The 22,644-nt window shown below is 46.6% G+C and overlaps 1 protein-coding gene across 1 annotated transcript in view; it reads left to right on the top strand.

Annotated features, from left to right (window-relative positions):
- The first annotated feature begins 5,273 nt into the window (after positions 1–5,273).
- znf521 (zinc finger protein 521) overlaps positions 5,274–22,644 on the top strand; it is a 111,069-nt gene continuing 93,698 nt past the window's right edge. Inside the window, 3 exon segments of the mRNA XM_079750245.1 lie at positions 5,274–5,370; positions 13,063–13,119; positions 21,003–21,218. Of these exon segments, the coding sequence (XP_079606371.1) occupies positions 5,331–5,370; positions 13,063–13,119; positions 21,003–21,218 (313 nt within the window). The 5' untranslated portion in view covers positions 5,274–5,330.

Raw genomic sequence — 22,644 nt, forward strand, 5'->3', positions numbered from 1 at the left:
TTGTGGATATCCAACTGGAAGGTCACCGGGTGTTGACGCGGGCCGGCCGCGGCTCTCCCCCGCACGCGCCGCTCCGCTTTGTGACGTCTTCCTGTTTAGAGGATGTAGGGAAGGGAAGGTTGAACCTGTCGACGGAAGCCACCGGCTCGAAGAACGGAGCGAAACTATTTCCAATCGCTGGGTAGGAACGTCGATGGACCGGATCTTGGTTTGCGGATGCAAATACAGAAAAAGAATCCTTCATGTTTTGGTTCAATGTGCTTTCTTCAGCGTCTTTTGCACATGCAAATATTACTAATAACAATTATTCATTGTTTAATTGTGGGAATTCACAGACTTGTTCCATTTCAGCTAATTGTTGGCAAAGTTATCGTATCTATTTTAATTTGCCTAAAAGTACGCCTTGCTGCTCGGCGAGAGCACTGTGTTCAGTCACTCCCGATCTCAATCTTATTTTATTATTCTCTTGTTTTTCCCTGAGCCCGCCTCGGGAGTTTGCTTTGTTGAAGCGTAGTTGAAGGTCCCCGTGGGCGGGGGGGGGGGGGGGGATCCTACTGGTGATGGGGGCACTGCCTCGACCTCACTCATGCTTGGAGTGGGTGGCACTCGCCACCCACTCCGACACAGACACACAAACACACACGCACACACATCAACGGGTACACATACATGTACCAGCACATGCACACGTGCACACGTGCACACGTGCACACCAACACACACACATACACACCAGGAAGACGCTGATGATGCTGCTGGTGGACTCTCGGAGGACGGAGCCCTATTCTCAGGGTCATGCATTCCAGCAATTTCTGTAATTATAAGCGAGAAAAAAAATTGAGAAACAACACCAAACTTCTGCCTCTCTCAAAATGAACGCACTCGGCTCCTCGAGGGAAACGTTCACATCTCTGAGTTTTAGTAGCGCGATGGGTTTTAATGAGCCAAGTCCAGAGTATGTATGGCTGTGTGTGTGTGCACATGTGTGTGTGTGTGTGTGTGTGTGTGTGTGTGTGCATCTGTTTGCATTCATGTCTGTGCAGCTGACCTCATCAACAGATGTAATTGACCGGCTGTTCTTATAAACCGCTAGTTGTTCCGCAAGATTCTAAATAGCCTACAGTGATCACGTCTGCACCAGACACCTCCTTAGAACAAACCAAAACTTTCACACTCTCCAGCAAGATAAAGTATGAGACAGAGGGAGAGAGTAAGAGAGAGAGAGAAGGGGGAGAGAGAGTGAGGGGGTGAGAGAGAATAACAATACTTGTTATTTTGGACAATGCATTTTTTGGAGGAAAAAACAGACGTAGGGTGAGAGGGTGATGGGGTCGGGGGGAAGGCAGAGAGGTGGTGGAGGTGGTGGTTGTGGGGGAAAGGCCAGAGAATCCCCCCTCCCCCAAGGGATGACAGAGTCCGCTGGGGAGCTGGTCCTCCCAGGAGGAGCCAGAGTGGCATCTCAGATTCTCTGGCACGCACGCTCACTGTGGCGTCCGTGTGTCTTAACTGCAAGCAACGGGGGGGCGGGCGAGGCGGCGCACAACTGCTCAGTTTCACAACACATTCCTTCATATGAAGCTGAGGTGTGTCAAAGAGGAAAATAACTGGATGAATAACTATCTATCTCACGTCTTATGAGGCTGGGATCCTGCACAGATGATGTTTTACTTTTTTTCCCTCTTGAATTCATATTTTTGAACTGATTACGTAGCAATGTAACTGTTGCTTGACTCAATCCGTTCCTGGGTTCATTAGGTAAACTTGACCAATGACAACCTGTGGATGAGGGTACTACTGTGTTTAGATATTGAATGATGGTGGAAGTGGATTAAGAAGGGGGAAATAGCTCAACTTTAAGAGACACCACTGACTGTACCGCCAACATCAGAACGTATGAGCTTATGGTTTTTGATATAAGAATTGTATTTAGATAGCAAGCAAGCTGCTCATCGAGTGACAAGGACACACCTTTTGTTGACTTTGCCTTGCTCCCATTTGTTCCAGGAGATTGAGATTAAAAATATATGTTTTATTTTCCTTCCCTCCCTCACATTCATGTGGCTCTTCCTTGGGGATGAGCAGTGTCAGAGTGGTGGAGCATCATGAGCCACATTCTTCAGAAGAGGTTTCCTCCCGTTGAAGAGCACCCACACACAGGCAAGCACACGCACACACACACACACACACACACACACACACACACACACACACACACACACACACACACACACAGAATGACAACAACAACAACAACCTTGGAGTCTATAGTGTAACTCGAAGAGCAAACTGTGCAAGCGCTGAGCCAAGTCAAGCCTTTTTCCCACTCACTTTGTCACTGATGAAAGTAGCAAGCATTCCTGGTGGACCGGGGAGCACTGTTTGTTTGTGTTTGAGAGAGAGAGGGGGAGAGAGGTAGAGAGAGGTAGAGAGAGAGGAAGAGCATAGGTAGAGAGAGAGAGGGGGGAAGAGCAGGAGAGAGACGGGTAGAGAGAGAGAGAGAGAGAGAGAGAGTTGCTGCGAGTGGCAGTCAGGGGTGGAGGGGGAGGAGAGGGAGGGGCAGGAAGGTGGTGTATAGGAAAGGTGGTAACTAAAACTTCGGGGGATCCGTTTGACAAGAGTGTCGAGACGGGGCTGGGAGGGCTTTTTCGGGGGGTTCTGTGGGGATTGGACGGGGGGGGGGGGGTGGGGGCGGGCTGGGGTATGGAGGGAGGGGTGTCGCTGTTCACATTGAAGTTTAAGGCAAGCCGAGACCTCCCCCCTCCTCCTGACAGACTCCAAGCACATACTAAATAGATGTTTTGCTATTGGTTGTGTTCACTGGGTTAACTGTAGTTTGTGAGCGTTTTGACGCGTTCAAAGAGCTCGGTGTCGGCTCCATGTCATTCATTCTCCTACTTATCTTCTGAAAGCCTGGCTGACAAGATGTGGGAGGGGAGGGCGGTTGATAGGCAAGCGGCGAAGCTCCCATTACCGAAAAGACAGGGAGAGAAAACATATATGTCTTGACAACGTATTTAGGTTACAATTGCCCACTTTGGTTCTGCGTGTCTGCAGGCAACTTAAGTATCAAGGAACCGAAAACGGAAACAAAAATATAAAGACGGCTTAATAACAGTGGTAGTAAGAAGGTTTTTTTGTCAGTTAAGAACATTGTCACATATTTACATCATAATATTCAAAAATGAAGATCCAATTTTAAATATTAACATAAGGGACATTTCAAACAATGTGTAATAGCATATGCATAGCAAAATACCCTATTAATAACTATTTTAATAGTAATAGAGTTGTTAAGTTACAGAGGGCATTAAATCACAAGGCCACGGCTCTGGAGTACAGCGGTGAAGCATTATTTATATTTTTACTCAGAGTAAAAATACAAATAATAAGGCAACGGGAAAAAAAATAATCCGGGATGAGATTCTTTGGGGCATTTTGAATCATAGTCCTAAATCATAAGTTTGTTGATGATCCACTGCCACAACGGCGCATATATTACGGTTATACAACATGCATTTATCTTAATATTTCCTCTCCATAAGACTCTCGCACATCACCGTCATGAATCAAGTGGAGAGGGAAATGCGTGGTGTGTAAAGGCTGTGATTTTGAGATGAGGCCCCTGGCAGAGGCTATACACCTCCAGGCTGCGGTAAAAGCGCAGAGTGAGAAGCCCACCGCGTGAGTCCTCTCTGGATCTCATTTTCACATAGCAGGGGCATGGAGCCTGGACACTCACACACACAGCTGTGGATACATTATGAGACACTGTGGTGGACATTTTGACATGGGGAAAAGAGGAGAGACCGGATGATGGATGGAAGGAGAGAAAGGATAGCAAAGAAAGAATGAAATACAGAGGGAGAAAGAAAGTGAAAGAAAAAAAGAAAGAATAGCTTGAAAGATATAAAATGTGCTTGGTGTTCAAAATAAAAATATCATTTAATCATAATACCCCAAAAATACAAATATAAAGCATGTATACAACCCATGGCAAATGGTGACTTTAAAGCCAATAGCCCTACGGTTCTCGCTAATAAATAAGTAAACTACATGATTTTTTTAAATATATTTATAAAATCATTTTTTGCTTATATAATTTTTAAGAATTTCATTTAAATTGTTTGAATAAATATATATTTATCAAGCAATAAACAACCTCAACAAGGAACCATATTTACTATCCTATGCAGAAATGATATCCACCTCGCGAATAATCTTTAAAGAGCGTTCGCGTGCCATTACATGACAGATGTACTGTATGTCAACAGCCACAAAATGTCTTTCTGCTTAACCATTTCTACCAGAAGGGGGACCAGTCCGTCTGCCGTAGACGGAGAGTGGCCGACCGCGAGCCGAGACAGAGGAGAAGCGAGGGTGAACGAGCCGACTTTGGGTTTAGAGTTCGACTCCCGATCCGCAGACTAGCAGATCCAGAAATCCGCATCTTGCCGTGATCCCTAGGATTTTAATCATGCCTCTCTGTCTGTGTGTGAGTGCAGGCAGGCTGACAATGATTTCCTCAGTGATTACGTACAGAGCGAGTCCCTGCGGGGTAGGGGCCCCCTCTGGAGCCATCCTGATGGCTTTGGGGGCCTTGCTTCCATTTTCCATTATTATGTGGACTACCGGAGCGACAGCGCAGTCCAAGACCTTGCAGGTTTGTGATGAGGAGGGAGCTTCCATCTTCTCTCTGCTTCTTCATCCTCTTTTAAAGCAATTTAGACGTTGACTTAGATCAGATGCCGAACCTCTTATATGATTAGCTTACCAGGCTGAGAAAAGGAAGAGTGTATAATAGTTTTGGGTCTGTTAGGTGGATATGCAGTGAAAAGTGTATTTTTTTCTTTTTTGGTTTTGTTGCATTTTTGCCCTACTCTCACAGGACGCGTTGTTTGCTGATGTCTTTCTCACGCGATTGCATTTGAGATCAAAGACGAAAAGCAAATATTCCGCTTTTATCATAAACGAACATCATGCCCACACGCGACTCTGCTCCACCGGAGAATGGAAGCGCATGACGGAATTACTAAATTCTTCCACTTTTCCTGATAACCGCTTCAACTAAATAGAGAACTCCAACACGATTGGGACCTAATTGGATTTAATCCTAAACCATCTACATTCTCCCCAACACTAAACACCCTAAACTCGCGTCTACATCCATCGTAGGGGGCTACGGCAAAGAGCGACATCTTTTTGTAATGATAAATAGGAACGCGCGATTCTGCTCCGGGAGATTTAAAGAGAGTACGTCTTACGATATTCCGATCCCAGTGCACACGCATTACACGAGAAACTGAGCTTGAACTTCAGCGTTTTCTAATAGGATGTCGCGCCGCAAGCAAGCTAAACCAAGATCACTGAAAGGTAAGTGATGATAGCCTAATGCTGGCTAGCTCTGACATAAAAAAAAAAAAGAGATACAATTTTTTTTGGTGGTTGTGGGTGTAAACAACAGATATGACAATCCTACACCCGGCGTGGCGAGTGAACTCAGCTGGCTCGATGGTGTCTTACCTCTTACCTCCCTAACAATGTCACAACCGGGAGCGTTTGCTAGCATGTCATCGGTGGTGGACACACCGTGCTGCTCACCCCTGCGTGTGCGTGTGTGTACAACCGGGGAAGTCTGTAACGCACCACTGTTGTAACAATCACCGCAGAGCACGGCTATGGATCATGTGCAGAGCAACAGTGTAAGTCCAGGGTGATAGAGAGCTAGCTGGCTGGTTTAGGGGGAGAGAGAGGAGGGAAACATCGGGGATCTGTTATTAACGATGGACGCCGAAGTTTGGAACTTGATCCGTCTGATGGAATGGTTTGTAGTGTCACGTGTCATGTGACTTTCGTCTGGTGGTGAAACTAAAGGAGGTGGATTCCGAGGAAACATTGTATGTGTTGTGGGGAAGAGGTGCGCGTGCGTGTGTGTTTGTGTGAGGGTGTTTGAGGGGTCGGGATGAGAGGGATATAGGTGGAGGAAGACGTGTATCAGAGGGAGAATTGTTTATGTGGGCTAACGCGGTGTCTCTCGTGTGCGCGTGCGTGTTTGTGGCGCTCGCGTGTGTTGATAACGTCGGCGCGAGCGAGCGACATGTGGTGTAATGTCACTCCGGTTTGGTAAATAGTTGTCACGCGACCTGTGCTTTAAAGATAAAATATACAATAAAAGACAATACATTTAGCCAGAGGCAGCCGTCTATATCACGGTAAGCATGGCTCTCCTCCGGTTTGTGTTTCTCCAGACGTGTAGTTTACCTTCAGTGATGTGACAGAAGAGTTTTCAAAATGTAGGCTATCCGTATTATGGCTTCGGACAAAATACTTTTGGTGGTACCCCATGGCTGTGTCTATGTGTGTGGGCCATTATTGGGGACGGCAAAGACCGAGACCGAGTCACTAAAAGAGGAAAAACACACCATACTTTTTTTTCTCCTCTCTAGCGTTTTGATAGGGGGGGGGGGGGGGGGTGCGCTGGGCTTTGGAGGCTGAGCTCCAGTTCATCTGGCAGGCATTGTATTTTGCTCAGCAAATAATTGTCCACAATTTCACATTCCCAGCTTGTGGTCTGTGGACCCCTTTCTCTTTCCCCTTTCATTCTCGGAAGTCTTCATCTCAACGAAAGATTACATGGTCTGCGGTAGTACATTCATGCAGCCACCATTTTAAATCAATACCCAAGAGAGAGAGGGGGTGTGGGGGGGGGGGGGAATGTGAGTGCACGAACGTCTCACAATTGTCATATTCTTGTGTTCTATACTTGCACAGCCCTTTCTTTTCAGAAAACGGCTCTATAAATAGATATCTTACTTGTCAGAGCAGATTGATATTGGTCGTTTTTTTTTCGGTTGCTGGGACATTTTCTATGCTCAAAAGATGCATAACTTATATATAATTCTCCTCTTGCCAGCATGCGCCACAAGTGTGTTTATACATGCTGGTGTGGGTATTGCCTTTTTCTTATGTTTTTTTACTTTGTGAGTGTGATCCCATTTTGCTGTGTGAGGATTGAAACATAGTTTAGAATTGAGTGTGCCTGTTTGCGTGCCAGTGTCTGTGTGTGTGTGTGTGTGTGTGTGTGTGTGTGTGTGTGTGTGTGTGTGTGTGTGTGTGTGTGTGTGTGTGTGTGTGTGGAAACATGCATGCATATTAAGCTGGAGGGATTGCTTTATTTGTGTTGTTATTGTTACTGTAATGGCAAAGACGGCACACAAACTAGCCTACTGCTACTTTTATGTCTTCATGTAGCGTGTACAAGCAGTGCAGAACACATAGATATGTCATTGATATTGTTTTGGATGAGTCCCAGGGAAAAGGCCAGGCAGATGTTTTCCATTGTCCTTTGTCTGTGTCTTTTCCTTTAGGGACAGAGCCTCATACTAATACAGATGTCGAAAATAACTTTCCATCATCTCAGAAATTTCTCTACAAAAATTGTTGATTATAAAAACAATGGGATTGTGTGTTTTGAAAGGCGTTTTAAAATCGACTATTTCAGTGCAGTATTGTGTACACTTGGGCTTTGTGTGTATTTGCGTGTCCGTCAACATACGTTACATGTGTGTTCACCAAACACACACGTATGTGTGCGTGTGTGTTTGGATGTGTGTGTGTGTGTGTGTGTGTGTGTGTGTGTGTGTGTGTGTGTGTGTGTGTGTGTGTGTGTGTGTGTGTGTGTGTGTGTTTGTACGTGTACGTGCGTGGCTACCCACATCTGTGTTTTCCCATGTGTGTTTTGACAACACTTAGGCTATCATTTCCACGAGTGTCTGTTGAGTGGAGATGTGTAGGGTTTCCTCTGCTGACCTCCTAACGGCCGGCTCTTGATGCAGGCTCGTGTTCTGATTGGAGGCAGTGGTCAGCAGTGTGGAGCGGGGATCCTCCTCGCTCAGAAAGACACACTTTAGCATGTGTGTGTGTGTGTGTGTGTGTGTGTGTGAGATGAATGTGGTTTATAAATGTCGGTGTGGAATGTGGCAGTTCCTGGACAAGTAAATAAAGTATGATCAGAATAAAAAAAGACGAAAAAAATTAGTCTGCTGACAGTTTGGCAGGCAGTTCCCCCCCCCCCCCCCACACACACACACACATTTCTTAGCCCTTCTTCAGTTCCTTCGTTGGTATCTGCTGCTTGCGTGTGTCAGAGGTTATGTTGGTCTTTTTTTCTGTCCCATTGAGGAAAAGGGCAACGTTACAAGTCCCATTTCAATTAAGTCTGCGAGAAGGATCCGGCTACGTTATTGCTTTGGGGAATAAATGGCGCAGGACGCGACCATACATCATTCGCTTATATGCAAACACTTCACCCCTAGCCACTGACATTTACTCAATCTCCACGCCTTCCACAGCTCTCAACTGTGGGCACATTGTAATTTTGTTTTGATGTGCAGGAGAAGTTTCAGGTCAGCACATTGCCTCAGACGGTTTGCGTCGTGTGTGTGTGTGTGTGTGTGTGTGTGTGTGTGTGTGTGTGTGTGTGTGTGTGTGTGTGTGTGTGTGTGTGTGTGTGTGTGTGTGTGTGTGTGTGTGCAGCCATAAGGCGATGGAATCACACTCCAAAAAGACTAGTGTGTGTGATGACTGCCACGTTGACTCTCCTGCAAGCACTTCTTGACTAGTGTGAGAGCAGATTATTAATTTTACATGGAGAACAAATGACTCTCTCTCTCCCTCTCTCTCTCTCTTTTTAGTCTGGTTCTAATGTGTTTATTGGCTAAGAAGGAGGACTGTCGTCTGCATACATAAATATATTTTCTGCGCCATTTCCCCCAAGTATGGGTGGATGTCATGAAATCAGCTTTGTGTCATGTACACTTTAAATATTTGATTTTCATTCAGAGCTGGGTTTCATCGCCACACGATTGAACTTACTTGGCGTTCGATGAAAGGAAAGTTTTGTTTTGAATTTAGGTCGCAAACACTACTAATGTAAGTAGTATGTGTATCCATGAAAAATACATTTTCCAATTTTCTTATTTTTAGTCAAAATAGTTAAGCTGCACGAATACAGTTGTGGGGTTAATTAAATACAGCCTGTATGATAAACTTTGTTGAAAGAAAATATGTTAACACTTTTGTTACTGCTTTTCATATTTTGCTATTTTTGCACCTGATTTAGAATTCCTCATTACTTTTTGATGATTTCTCACTGTATGACATTCTGAAGCACCTTCCTAGGATAAGATATAAATTGGGCCAGGTTAATTTACAAAATAATTCACAGTAAAATAACATCTAATCCCATACATGATTAACGACTCATTAAATTAAACGTGGCTATTTAAATATTTAAATGTTTTTTCCCCTTCCTCTAGTTAAAACTCTATTAGCCCCTGTGTTAGTTAGTGTTCGTCTTAAAGGAGCTGAGCTTTCTGTTTCAAGGCCCCGCTAACAATTAATGATCTGTGGCATAACACCCATTAACACTTTTCTAATGTGACACAAAAATATGGTTAGTATTATCATTAAGAAAATTATGATGGAGCCGTAGCAAAAAAAAAAAAAAATCCCATTAGCATGGCTGTCAGTGCGGGTGACATGCAGCGCAGTGTGTTGGGCTGGGTGTCGCGGGAGCTGGCCGATTTCTCCTCTTATTTCATGGCATGTGTCTCTCCCCTTGTCACGGATTGTCTGCCACATGGAGACACACTTCTGATTCGCTGGCAGTGATTGATTTTTCCCGCCACCGCCTCACAATAAAATGATCTGTCACTTAAGTGTTATTTGTGTGGCGGCCATGTTTTGCCAGCCTGCATTGTGCTTAATGTCACCTTAATACCTAGATTATGGCAGCGCTATTGTGGGATAAAGTGTGTGTGTGTGTGTGTGTGTGTGTGTGTGTGTGTGTGTGTGTGTGTGTGTGTGTCATGAAGTTATATTTCCAAGACATTGCTACATATGTATATTAAAGGGCTATATATGCGGGGTCAGAAAATATTATGAAACACAATTAACATCCTCCTCCATTACAAATTATTTATGACACTAATAACCAGTTCAAACACTGCTCATTAAGAAAGTTATTCATGTGCAGTGTGTGTCCTTCCCCCCCCTCCCTCCACAGGCTTAATTGAGGAGGGTTGACCTGCTGACCTGAGCTAAATTGAGTTGTAGTCCCCGTGGCGAGCGTCTCCTTGCTGGTCAGTCAGGGCAGATTACACAGCCATTGTGCTCGCTGCCATAGCGTCCAAACCGGCTGAAACCAAGCAGATGACTTGCGTATATCAGGAGCAAGAAACACCTCATTCTCTATGTTTCTTTCTTACTTTTTCTTTCTTACTGTTTCTTTCTTTCTTACTGTCTTTCTTTCTGTTTCTTACTGCTTCTTTCTTTCTATTTCTTTCTTTATTTTGCTTTCTTCTTTGGTTTATTTTTACTCTTATTTCTTGCTTTCGGAATCAGTGTGCCATATAAGCAGCTTTATCTTTATTTATGTGACTTTATCGTAGAGTAATTCACGTATTCTTGATGTTTTAATATTATCATTATTATTTCTACACTAACTAGTCCTTACATGGGAATTGACAATAAACGTATAGTGTGTGTGTGTGTGTGTGTGAGAGTGTGTGTATGCCTGTGTGTGTGTGTGTGTGTTTGTATGTGTGCATGTGTGGATAGCATGTTAATTAATGGCCTTTAACGCTGTGACACTTGTTGTGGGATTACATTATTCCTGCTCCATTTTTGAGAATCAAAGGAGCAACGCTGATTTGGTCCCATGTGTGTTTTTGCATTGTATCAACAAAAGCTAGCTGCATGATTACAGTGTGTCACTGGCAGAGTGATACACTGTACCCTGTCAAAAATTAATTAACTGATAGATGTGACGTGTAAACAGCGCAACACTGTGTTTAAATGAGATGTATGCAACTTGGCTTTTAATCATTATGAGGTGATTATGGATTTACAGTATTTTAATTGAATTCGTCTGTTATTTGTATGAACATGCTTTATGCTATAGTCGAACTTCTATTAGTGGTATAAAAATAAACGAGAGCATATTCATCACGCTGCTACAATGTCACATTTGATTTGAAAAATATTTAGCATTATTATTAGTAGTAATTTAAATTAGACACTTTAACAGCAATCTCAGTGGTGACCGTTCATGTTAAAGTTCCGATGGCATTGTTAAATTTAAACAATATGCCTGACCTCTCTTATCTCGCCATAGGGATGTAATCAAAAACCAAAAAAGTCCTCCTCCTCTCCACCACCAATGTGTGAAAGAGCAATAAGATATGTAATAGGACTCCCCTGTCCTTCTCCCATTTAATAGTCGCTGGAGTAAAGGCGCTCAACAGCACCAGAGCCACTCATTAAACTCTCTGGGCATCAGTCACCGAAGCCCCCCTCTCTGCAGGGTCTGCCGTTGACTGTATACAGCTCTCCTCCCTGTAGGCCATGTAGGACACAGACCTCCACTGCGCCTAACCACCAGGATCTTGCCTAACTTTTTAATAGATGGAGCAAAGGAACGGTCTGAGGTGTAAATGACCGTCGACGTGGCGTATGTAAACAAAGACATGTTGTCGTCGCAGTGGAAGAGGGAGGTATCGTCGTTAGTGCTAGAAGTTCATTTTTTAGCCGAATATTAAAGGAGAGGTGGGAGGTGTGGGAGGGTTATTTGATATACGTCTAGATGTGCGGCTTGTGTTTCCGTCGTGGCAAAGTGGAGTCCTGTCAGGGAAACGCAGTCGTCGTTCCTTTTTTCTTCTGTCAATTCGTTTATTTTTTGATACAAAGAGAGAGAGAGAGAGAGAGAGAGGAGGTGGGTGGTGGTGGTGGTGGTGGTGGTGGTGGTGGTGAGGGGGGCTGACATCCTGCCTGACACTGACTTGCTCGCCCCCTTGAGGGAAAGGCTTCTGCCGCCATAGGATCCAGTCTTAATTATGCAAAGTACAGGATATTTTGCACAGTTTCAAAAGTGCGCCGATTTCGGCTTTGGCAGCCACTGCAACGCTCCCCTGCAGGGAGGTCCTGTCTAGCCCACCCCCCTACCTCCCCCCACCCCCCCCCCCCCCCTGTCCCCCTCCCACTCCTCCGCCACCTCCGCCTCTCTCTCCGCGTCTTTGCCCGGGAAAATGAAAGGCTAGATAGAGAAAAGGCATAATGGTGAATGCGTTTCAGCTGCAGGGGTGGAACGCCGAGGCGTAAGAGGTCCTCTGTGAGATCCTCATTTTGCATGGAAACAGGTGGGGGACTCTATTGTTCTCTCCCCGCTGTTAAAATCCATTTACTTACTTGTACTTGACATGCCACAAGGAACTCTCGCCGAAAATAGAAAGGGCCAAAAAGAATCCGAAAAAGCCTCCAGTGTAAAAAGGTTCCTACCTTGTGTTTAGTTTTTCTCTTTTTTTTGTGAAAACTGAAAGTCAAGTGCGTTGCCACCAGAAGTTGTGCCTGTGATTTTAGCCAATGCATGCATAGGTCCAGGTATGCCTACTGATCATGCCTTCGCCTATATAACCAAACCGTCTAGCAAGAGCTAGCCAAAGCATTATAGCGGTGCAACTACTTCATATAGCGTACAAATATGTTATTTTCTATTATTATTGCGGAGCCTGTGAGGGCATTTTTGTGTTCTTTTTTTTTTGTATGTAGGGTGAGAAAAATGTATGGGTGACCTTTTGGGGTTTGAATTTTGCTTGCTAAGGTACAAATGAAATGTCATAAAAGACATTACGTTGTTTCCAAGCCCAATGTGATATATTTCACCTGGTTGGCCGGTTGCCTTTGTTGTCAAGCCACATACATATGACAGACATCATAGTGTATTCCCCAAAACCACAGGTTGAGCAGTGTCCAAAGAGCTCCCAGTTTCCATACAAAGAAAATCTCAATAGTAAATGATGAAAAAAGTCAAGGATGAACTAAATCAACTAAATGTGCTCGACTTGTTTTATTTTCCACTGTTAACTGTTTTCTCTCTCTCTCTCTCTCTCTCTCTCTCTCTCTCTCTCTCTCTCTCTCTCTCTCTCTCTCTCTCTCTCTCTCTCTCTCTGTCTCTCTGTCTCTCTGTCTCTCTCTCTCTCTCTCTCTCTCTCTCTCTCTCCTTGGCAGTAGAAGACAATGTGACAGAAGACCAGCACAGTCCCGGGCAGACTGCCATTCCGAGCGGTAATTCTCCCATTTCATATTTCATCATTTTGGGCTAAAAAGTAGAGTGTGTTTGTGTGTAAATGGGTGTGGTTCTGTGGGTGCTTGTGTGTGTGTGTGTGGTAATGGGTGTTTTTTGTTTGTGTGTGTATGTGGTAAAGCGTGGTTGTGTGTGTGTGTGTATTTCTGTGTTTATGCAATCGTAGTACTTGCATGTGTCAGGAATAACGGCGTTCCTAGAGTAAAATAAAGTGTGCATGGTTCCTATGCTTCCTTTCTCTGAGGTTTTGCTAACTTACAGTATTTTACCAAGTAAGTGTTATTTCAGAGCGCACATGTCTAGGTGTTGAGGAATACATCCATTTTATTTTGCCTTGCAGTTTGTGCAGTTTGTGTGTGGTTCAGTGTGTGTGTATGTGTCAGTTTGTGCACACACAGTTGTGTTTGCGCACACACCTGCTTATGCACCTGTGTCTGCACAAGCATGCTGCTCTGCATATTTTTTGCTTTTGCATGTGCGTGATTTTTCTTTTTTTCTTTCGTTCTTCTCGTCCTCATGATTTCGTGCACGTGCCTGGGTGAGTGTGTGCGTGTGTGTGTGTGTCTTTCTCACTCCTCTGTCTGTATGATGTAGAGTAGTGCTAGCCAGATGAATGTGTCCTGTCTGCTGGCGTGCCATTCACCGCCGGCCCTCCAGGAACTGAGCAGTAATTCAGGTCAGGCTAGCAGAAAGCCCCCTATGAATGAGGCCTGCTCCTGATGCACCACACTGTATATTTTCATTTCATTTGTCTCTGGTAAAGGTTAAGTCTCAGGCGTGGTTATTTTAAACCCGATATGGATGGCTTTGCCCGGCAGACTGGGGACCCTGAGTACTCCTTCCCTGCCACATTAGTCCCTCCATTTACCCACAACTCCAAAGATGGCATTAAAAAAAAACGTCTTTCCTATGCAAAAGGCCCAAGCTGTGTGACCACAATAAATTTCCTCGATTCCACAACCCTCCGCATTTTCATCTCCCCCCGTCCCCTTAATCCGCCACCACTCAGCCGAGGTCAGCCATTGGACGAGTCGGCTTAAAAAAACAAAACGGGTTTCTCAGGGTGTAGCGCTTGAATGTCTGGATTGTTTGATCGCTGCGGCATTGTCCGTCTACGCTCACCGGGCGTGCTATCTCTCGATTCGAATTTTTTGGTGATTTCTTCTGGACTCTGCGTCCTCCTGTGTATTCACTTCATTCCTAACGGCCGTTCAGATAGCCGTCCTCTGTGGCCCCATCAGGCGTCATCGAATGGGTATCGGTGGGGGGACGGCGGCAGGTGATGGGGACGGTGGAGGTGGGGGTTGGTGGAGATGTGGGAGGTGTGTCCCCCCCTCCCTCCCTCGCGACATGAGGCGATGGGTGGACTCCCTCCCCACCATCAGGAGCCAAAGCGGGGCTAATGAGTGTGCCTGATTGCGACGACCCCCTCAGACACACGCTTCTCGCCTCGCCTCCTCTCCCCCCCCACCCCCCCGTCACAGCGTCCTCCAGAGCGAGGCGGGTGGGGGCGGGTGGGGGCGGGCGGGCGGGCGGTGGTCGCCACATGATCGATGTCTGCCTGTGGAGAAATCAAGAGGGCGCACAAATTAATTTCTCACTTTCCTCATTTGACTTTGTCTGACTGATTTATTTTTTAACCCCCCTCCCAGGACGCCGTGTGGAGCGCGGTCGATACGCAGAGAGAGTCGATTCCTTGTATTTTATTTTTTTTGGTAACTAAACTTTAGGATGCCTGACACCGGGGGCGATTGCGGTCACGCTCGCCGTAAGACTGGTCCACCTCCTCCTCCTCCGTCGTGTAGGAGGCTGTTTCCGTCGCGGGCAGCGACATCGCCGGACTGCTTTTCACGTCGCGCGGCGGACAAAACTAAAGGAAAAACACGGGGGCTTTTGTAATGTCAGACATATGAAAGTATGTTTGGCACCTTGATGGACGCGCGTTACAATAGCCATTAGCCTCCCGACAGGAGCCGTGTGGGCAAATGCTCGGCCCTCGTAGTCGAGGCCGTGGGTCCGGTTCTTCGTCTTTGTGCGTTTGTTCCCCCCCCCCCCCCCCCCCCCCCCCCCCCCTCAGGTTTGATCAGTGGCCAACGTGAATGGGGGAAGGCTAAACAAAAGAGGCCTCAGAAAGACAGACATTATTATACTCTGAGAGGTGGAGAGCCAGGAACAGTGTGAGACGTGAGATTTAATGAGGCTATGCGAGTGTTGAGCAGGCTTCAGATCTGCAGCTTGGCTTCACCACTGTGCTGCCTGAGTGTGATCACAGCCGCACGCAACTTACTGTTGCTAGCTCTATTTGCTTTATATGTATGCAAGTATAGACGAAGAAGAAAGGGAAATTACAAAAAAAAAAATATAGCATACATACATGCTTATTATCTATTTAATATAATGTTTATCACACACACACACACACACACACACACACACACACACACACACACACACACCCACACAGAGGGTGGTGCAGAGAGGGGCGAGCGCTGGCTGGGGCTGGGGCCTGAGGAAGCCCACAGATCGATGGTCTGCAGGGCTCACTACAGCAGGACTCTTTCAGTCCACCACTTCACAAAATCATATTCTCCATTATTCATTTACTTTGTTGTTGTCCCGCGCTAATGGCGTGGCGAGGCGCTCTGTTCAATACTATCATTCTCTCTGTGAGAGAGATGGACAGTGAGAGAGGGACATAGAGAGAGGGAGATGGAGAATGGCACGGGGGGGGGGTGGAGGCAGGGCTGAGATGCATCGAGAGATAAAGAGAGAGCGAGAGACAGCGGAAATATTTTGGCACATTTATATTCTGTACCCTATTCTCCTTTTTTGTGCTTTGACTTTCTTTGAATCCTTGATCACTCATTTTGTTTTGTTAGATTGGAATGGAAAGCGCTGCCGCGTGTGAGTTTATCTCCTCTCGTTTAATAAAACTATTATCCTGATCACGTTTTTCCCATATTAAAGAATTCAAAGAAAATATTGCATAACAAGCCGCACATAGCAGCCATCCTGTCAGCCAGCTCTTCCTATGCAACCTCTTCCAGACAAGACGTTCTTCCCACAAACCCTCCCCACAAATCCCGAAATAATCTCTGATTGAAGAATCAATGTATTAATTAAAAAAGATGTAGCCAGAAACGGAAACACAAAACGTCTTCACCGCAGCCTCAAACGAGCACTGAACCATATGCACTTGACGTTATCGCGTCGTTGACAATCTGGCCCAGTGTCACGCCCATCGTGACGCTGGTTCTTTAATGACAGGGGATCAGTGGATGGGACCAGCCATAAGTGGGGAGCCCCGACCCCCTGCTACACAGGAGGATGAGGAAGGGGAAGGAGGAAGATGATGAGGAATGAGGAGAATAATAAGGGAGGAGAAGGATGCGGATGTTAAGGAGGACGATGGAGGAGGTGAATAATGAGGAAGGATGAGGAGTAGAGGGAGAAGGAGGATGAGGAAGAGAAGGAAGGAGAATGATGGAGGAGGAAGGAAGAAAAAAGAGAAGAGGAGGAGGAGGAGGAGAAGGAGAAGGAAGGGTGAGGAGGAGGAGGCTACGCATTGTGGCACCCGTGGCGTTACAACATATCGTGTGACCTATATATACGGGTGGGTGGGTGCGGGGATATACGGGGTGGGTGCTTTGGCAAAAGTTTTAGATTTTTAAATAATGAGGTGCCGGCATCCGTGTGAAGGTTATTCAATCTTAATGTCCTCCTATTCCTGACAGCCGCCCTCGCTCTGATAACGGAGCACGCGCACCTTTGATCAGGCCTCGCCGACATGTGTCGACAGAAGCTGCTCGCTGGTTAGGATAAATTCTTAATTTGAACTTGGGGGGGCTATGGTGGGTGGGTGGGTGGGTGGTGGTGGTGGCGGTTGGTACGGGGTGGGGAGTTGCCTGCCAGGAAGAGAGGGAGGGGTGGGGGTTGTGGTGGTGACGGAGGATCATCACAGGATCAGGGTCTCCGGGAGAACGATGTGTTTGGGGGGGCTGAAGTAGTAATGATGTCTTTCGACACGGAGGCCTTTCATTGACACCAAGAGAGGTGTGTGTCTGAAGCCCTGATGGAGGAAGACACGTCTACAGGCGAGCGAGAGAGAGGGAAGCAAAGCCCCTCCACGGCTTCAAACCAAGCCCTCCCCAACCCTCTCCATTTTCGATCGGATTTGAAGGAATTGAGATGCATCCTCTAGCAACCCCCCCCCCCCTCCCCCTTCCAGCATTAACTTAGAAAAAAAGGCATCATATTTTTCCCTCCTTAGCTTTCCTACTTGGAAACAACATTATATTTCTCTGTATGACGTCCCAAATGATTTTCATCTGGGGGGGAGGGGGGTTTAGAGGAAGATGTGTTTTTTTTCAGTTTATTTAAAGCCTTGAATCAGACCCTTCATAAAGGCTCTTTCAGCGTGTCCATCCCTGCCCTTCATCCTTCCCCCCCCACCCCCCGCACACACACACACGCATGCACACGCGCGCACGGTCAGTGTCCCCAGCTGTCTCAGTGGGGGGCCCCAGAGGCAGCTGGAGTGGGTAGGGGGTCCACAGTCAGACTGCTCTGCTGGTGTTCAGACCTCCCCCCCCCCCCTCCCAGTGGGGGAGGCTATAGGGAGCACCAGAGGCGAACATCAATTAAAACGTTATAAATATTTAAGAGACTCAAAATAAATAAATAAGAATATATCTACGTATATTCGATAATATAGGCGCTAGTGGAACCGCGAGACCTGCGCTGACTCGGGAGATGAAAGTTGTGCTGTGATAAATGTCACCCGATAGCGTCGCAGACAAGAGTCGGCATGATGGATGGAGTCAGACCTGGAAAGATATTGCATGCCGCGCAAAGCGTCAATCTCCGGCCATATTGTTTTACCATATTTACGTGTGCTAAAAAAAAACACACCGAAAGATTGCGAAACTTTCGACTTTCTTTTATTTATTCCGCCGCATGAATATCTTACATTTACCAATAGTGTGACGCGGAAGATCCCCTTTAACGTAAACCCTAGATTAAAAACCGAAGAACGCATATCGGAGTATATGGACCGCTGATCAATATCATTACCCCGGTGGGTTCCTCTTTCCTATATCATCATTGCCGGACTTATTAACAGAAGTAACAAGGTTGTCGGGGCATGTCAGAAAAAGGAAAAAAAAATATGGTTACATGTCATGTACACCTCCAACCTCCAAAGCCCCGCCGCCCCTCCAACCACGACCACCATATTTTGAATGCGATCGCAAGCCACTGTGAGCACGGCGGTATCGATCTTCTGTCCGGTCAGAGGAGGCCGCTAGGATGTTCAGATCTGATGGATTACTGTATGAGGCCCAGAGGCGCAGGAACCTCAGTATTGACACGGCTCTTTAATCCCCGGGTCGGACGTGACCTTGCTGTGTCAAGTTTCCCCCACAGCTTCCTCCTCCTCCACCTCCACCTCCACCCTCACCTCCCCATCTTCATGCTTCCATCAGCCCCCCTCTGGTGCCAGAGAAGGCCCCTCTGGTGCCAGAGAAGGCCACTCTGCTCTCTGACTTCCCCCCTGAGGACATTGACCCAGCATGGATGATGCACTGGATGCTTCTGCTGGGGGGTGGTGGTGGTGGTGGTGGTGGTGGTGGGGGAGGTGGTTCTTTGTGCTGGTGGTGCGTTCACCAAGAGAATAGATGAGGAGTGGGCTGCTAATCCGGTTGGCGGAAGTCTCATATCGGCTTATGTTATCTCCGTATTTATTAGTTGTGTTTTATTTTACGGTTATTGCTGAAGAACCTAGTCCAAGGATAGCCTCTTGCAACACCAAACTAAATATGAAAAATGGAACGAGATTTTAGTAGTTCTTAGACATTCGCTCGTTAGGCCATTCAAAGATTTATGTTTTGTTTTATTTTCAATAAAACATAAAAAATGTGCTTGATGATAGGAATGGCAACTTGCCTTTTACCATTTCAATTGATGATCCATACAGTCTCTGGTCAAAACATAGATCTATGTGTAAAGACGCCGTCTAGCAAACCCATCAGCCGATTATCCCGGGCGCATGCGCCGTGGCAGGGGAATACATAATAGCCCTATTTAGGTGGCGTTTGGCCCCAGTCAGAAGCAGCCCAACCCCGCCCCTACACCCTGGGCAAGAGCGGCCTGCATCTGTGAGGCTTGGGTCGGGATTTTCATTTTCTTGAAACACCTTCTGTTCTGTTCTGCCGCGTCCCACCGGGGACCTCGGCGCTGATATTTTTAGAGGGCATGTTGTGCGAGTCTCCATCGCCAAGAGAGAAAGGACAATAGAGGGTGTGATGTTACATCAATACTTGGCTCGAGTCGGGGGGTGGGGGAAAGGGGGTCGGTGGGAGGGTGGGTGGGGGTGGTCGGGGTGAAGGAAAAAATCCTGGGTGGCCTTGATGAGTTCTGGAACGTTTCTCCACGAGGAAAACATTTCTTGCGCTCTTTACGAGCACCCCTCTTTTTTCTCTCTCTCGCGCCGAAGGAGGACCTAAAATGGCCGCCCATGTAAACAGTATACATACGGCCAGGCGGCTTGCCAGACTCTACCGCACGTGAGCGCAGTTTGACACGAGTGCACACACACACACACACACACACACACACACACACACACACACACACGTGAGTGTGTGCGTGTGTGTGTGTCCTCGGGCGGTATTAACAGTAGGCTCTGCGGGGGTAAAAGAAAAAACAACCCAAAAGAGCGTGGCTTCCTCCGTGTGTTCCCGTCGTGAGTTTCAGCTTCGAGCAGCTCAAGCGAGGCCTCAAAATGGCTGCCAATGCAAAGTGCCATCTTCTCTTTCCCCTAAAAAGGTTTGAGTGCTAAACCAGTGGGGCATAATTGCTTGATTGTGAGTGTGGCTTTGTAATCAGTCTTATTGTACTGACGTGTGATGGCCGCAGCAGGGAAGAGAGGGGCCTGCAGGCCATCATGCTGCCTAATTATGAGATGCTGATGCAAGACGTACATGCTCTTGTGTCGTTGTATTATATTGCGTTTCTTCTGAATGAGCATGTTCAGAGGCCGTTTTAAGTAGAGTGCGTATCGGGGCATGCATCAGTCAGTCACCAAGCAGGCTGACGCCTGGTTCAGGGGAAGGTCTACCCCTGGCACAGCTACTTCACAAAGCCAACCGGAGACCAAAGTGCAGATGGATTGAATAATATTGATGTGCGCGACCCACGGCTGCCTGCGAGCAAAGGCTGAATAATTTAAGGAAGTGTGTCGTGAAGAACAGCAATCCCTGCTACTGTACGAGGCTTTGTTACAGCCACGGTTCTGGACTTGATCTTGAGTGTGTGTGGCTTTGTTGTTTCTTGTTTCGTGCTTCTTTCTTTCCTTTTTGATGGACACCGACTGATGTAATTTAGCACTCACCAGTGGAATTCCATTTTGTAAACTTCGGCTAAAGCCGCAATCCTGGATTTATTAACTCCAAATATTCCCATCAGTCTAGTTTCATATACCGAAGTTTTGTCAGTGTGGAGTGCAGCAAACAACACCTAAAACCATTTCTAATAACGGAGCTTTGTTGTTGTGTGTGTGTGTGTGTGTGTGTGTGTGTGTACGTGCGTGTCTGTGTGGGTGCGTGCTTGTCCGCCACCATGTTTGTTGTCTGAAAGTGTGTGTATGTGGTTGCAATCCTCCCCACCCCAAAAAGAATGTTTTCGGTCATGGCACGAGTGAGTTTAAGAGGCCTCAGACCGAACCTGTATTTATTTAATCCTTTATTACTGCTTTTTTATTATTGCTTTTTTCATATTAAAGAAAGTGATTTTATTGTCACCCAGAGGAAGGTATAGAGGCGGGTCAGTGGGCCTGAGTGTGTCTGTGCTCCTGTCCCCCCCGCAGATCCCCAGTGTGCCGCAGAGAGGGCTACCGCCGACGACGACGATGGCGAGGACGGCGGCCGTGTGAGGAAGAGGAGGCATCTCTCTCCGGAGGAAGGGGAGGAGGGCGAAGAGGAAGACGAGGAGCCCGCGCTGCACAGCTGCGACAGCTGCCGGCAGGTGTTCGAGTCGCTGAGCGATCTCACCGAACACAAGATTAATCAATGCCAGCTGACAGGTAAACAACACTCAGCCACTCACCGGAAAAAAGAAAAAACGTCAGGCCCCTCCACTCTGTGCCACTGCCGCCGCCGCCGCCGCTGCTGCGGCTGCACCTCACTCCCACTCCACACTCCTCACTCCCACGCCACTTCTCCTGCAGAGTATACCCCACACTGTGCGTCGGGTGCACACTGCACCACAGGGGAGGCTGGAGGGAAGGAGGGAGGGAGGCGGTTGGGTGAGGATGAGGGGTAGGGGGGGCGGAGAGAGAGAGAGAGAGAGAGAGAGAGAGAGAGAGAGAGAGAGAGGCAAAACAACATCAGTCTCCTTACTGGCTGCCTTGGAAGTCTGTCCGACTACCATCATATTTAAGTATATATGTAAATGTACACAAATTCCACATGCGGGTATACAATCTAAACGCAGGCATGTTGGATTGTGCCTACACACATGCACACACTTGGACACAACCCAGAGCATAATTCTTATTTAAGATATAGACTATATACTGTAGATATGCATTTATATATATACATATACATTTGTCTCACAAGAAGGAGTGTCCCCATGTTAACCCACTATAACGGGGCTGCCGTCTCTCCACCTCACCATGAAGTAAGGAAGAACCCATTTCCCTCCCCACTAGTCCCACTAGTATACGGAGTTGTACCTAGTGGGAGCGATGGAGAAGGGTGCTATTGACCTCCTGATGGATGAATGGGGCTATAAATACCCTGACAAGGTGGCAGACAGGACTAATGATGTGCACGGAAGGTTTCTGTGTGCATGTGCCGGATGCGCTGTCCTCCTTTTACATGTCCTGATGGACCCATGTTGAGAGGCACACAGGCTGACATGAAGTTACCAATGTTTAGACACACACACACAGAGGCTTCTTCCTGCCTTTCTCTCCGGCTTTCTGTCTTTCCGTCTTCCTTTCTTTCGTGATTCATTTCTTGATTGCTGGATTTCTGGATTTCTTGCTCTCGCTTTCTCTTTCGATTTATATCATTGTTTAGTTCTCTTTTTCATTTATTATTTTTTTCTCTTTGTTTGTTGGTCTCTTTCTTTCTTTCTTTCTCATACCAACACTCACCCTGAAATAAAACAATTCTGTCTCTGCTTATTCTCAATCCCAAAAGTTTTCGTCTTAAAGCCTCACATGAATACTCGATGAAATACAAAACAACTTAACAACTTCACATTCTGACTCTTTGTTTATCCATTCATCCTGCTGTGTTGTATGTCGGGGTATGATCCATTTAGGCTTTTTGGGGTAAAGCAGGAAGGAAACTTTTGGTTTACACTTGAGGTTTCCAATAGTACATTCAGAATTCTCCCAAAACAAAAAGATCTTGGTCCAGTCTTGGGTTTGTTCGGATTCATGCATGGCTCTGTTTCATTTTTTTTTTACAAACCACAATTGGTAACCCACAAATTAC

The sequence above is a fragment of the Pollachius pollachius genome, assembly GCF_949987615.1.
Source record: "Pollachius pollachius genome assembly, chromosome: 14".
NCBI classification, from domain to species: domain Eukaryota; kingdom Metazoa; phylum Chordata; class Actinopteri; order Gadiformes; family Gadidae; genus Pollachius; species Pollachius pollachius.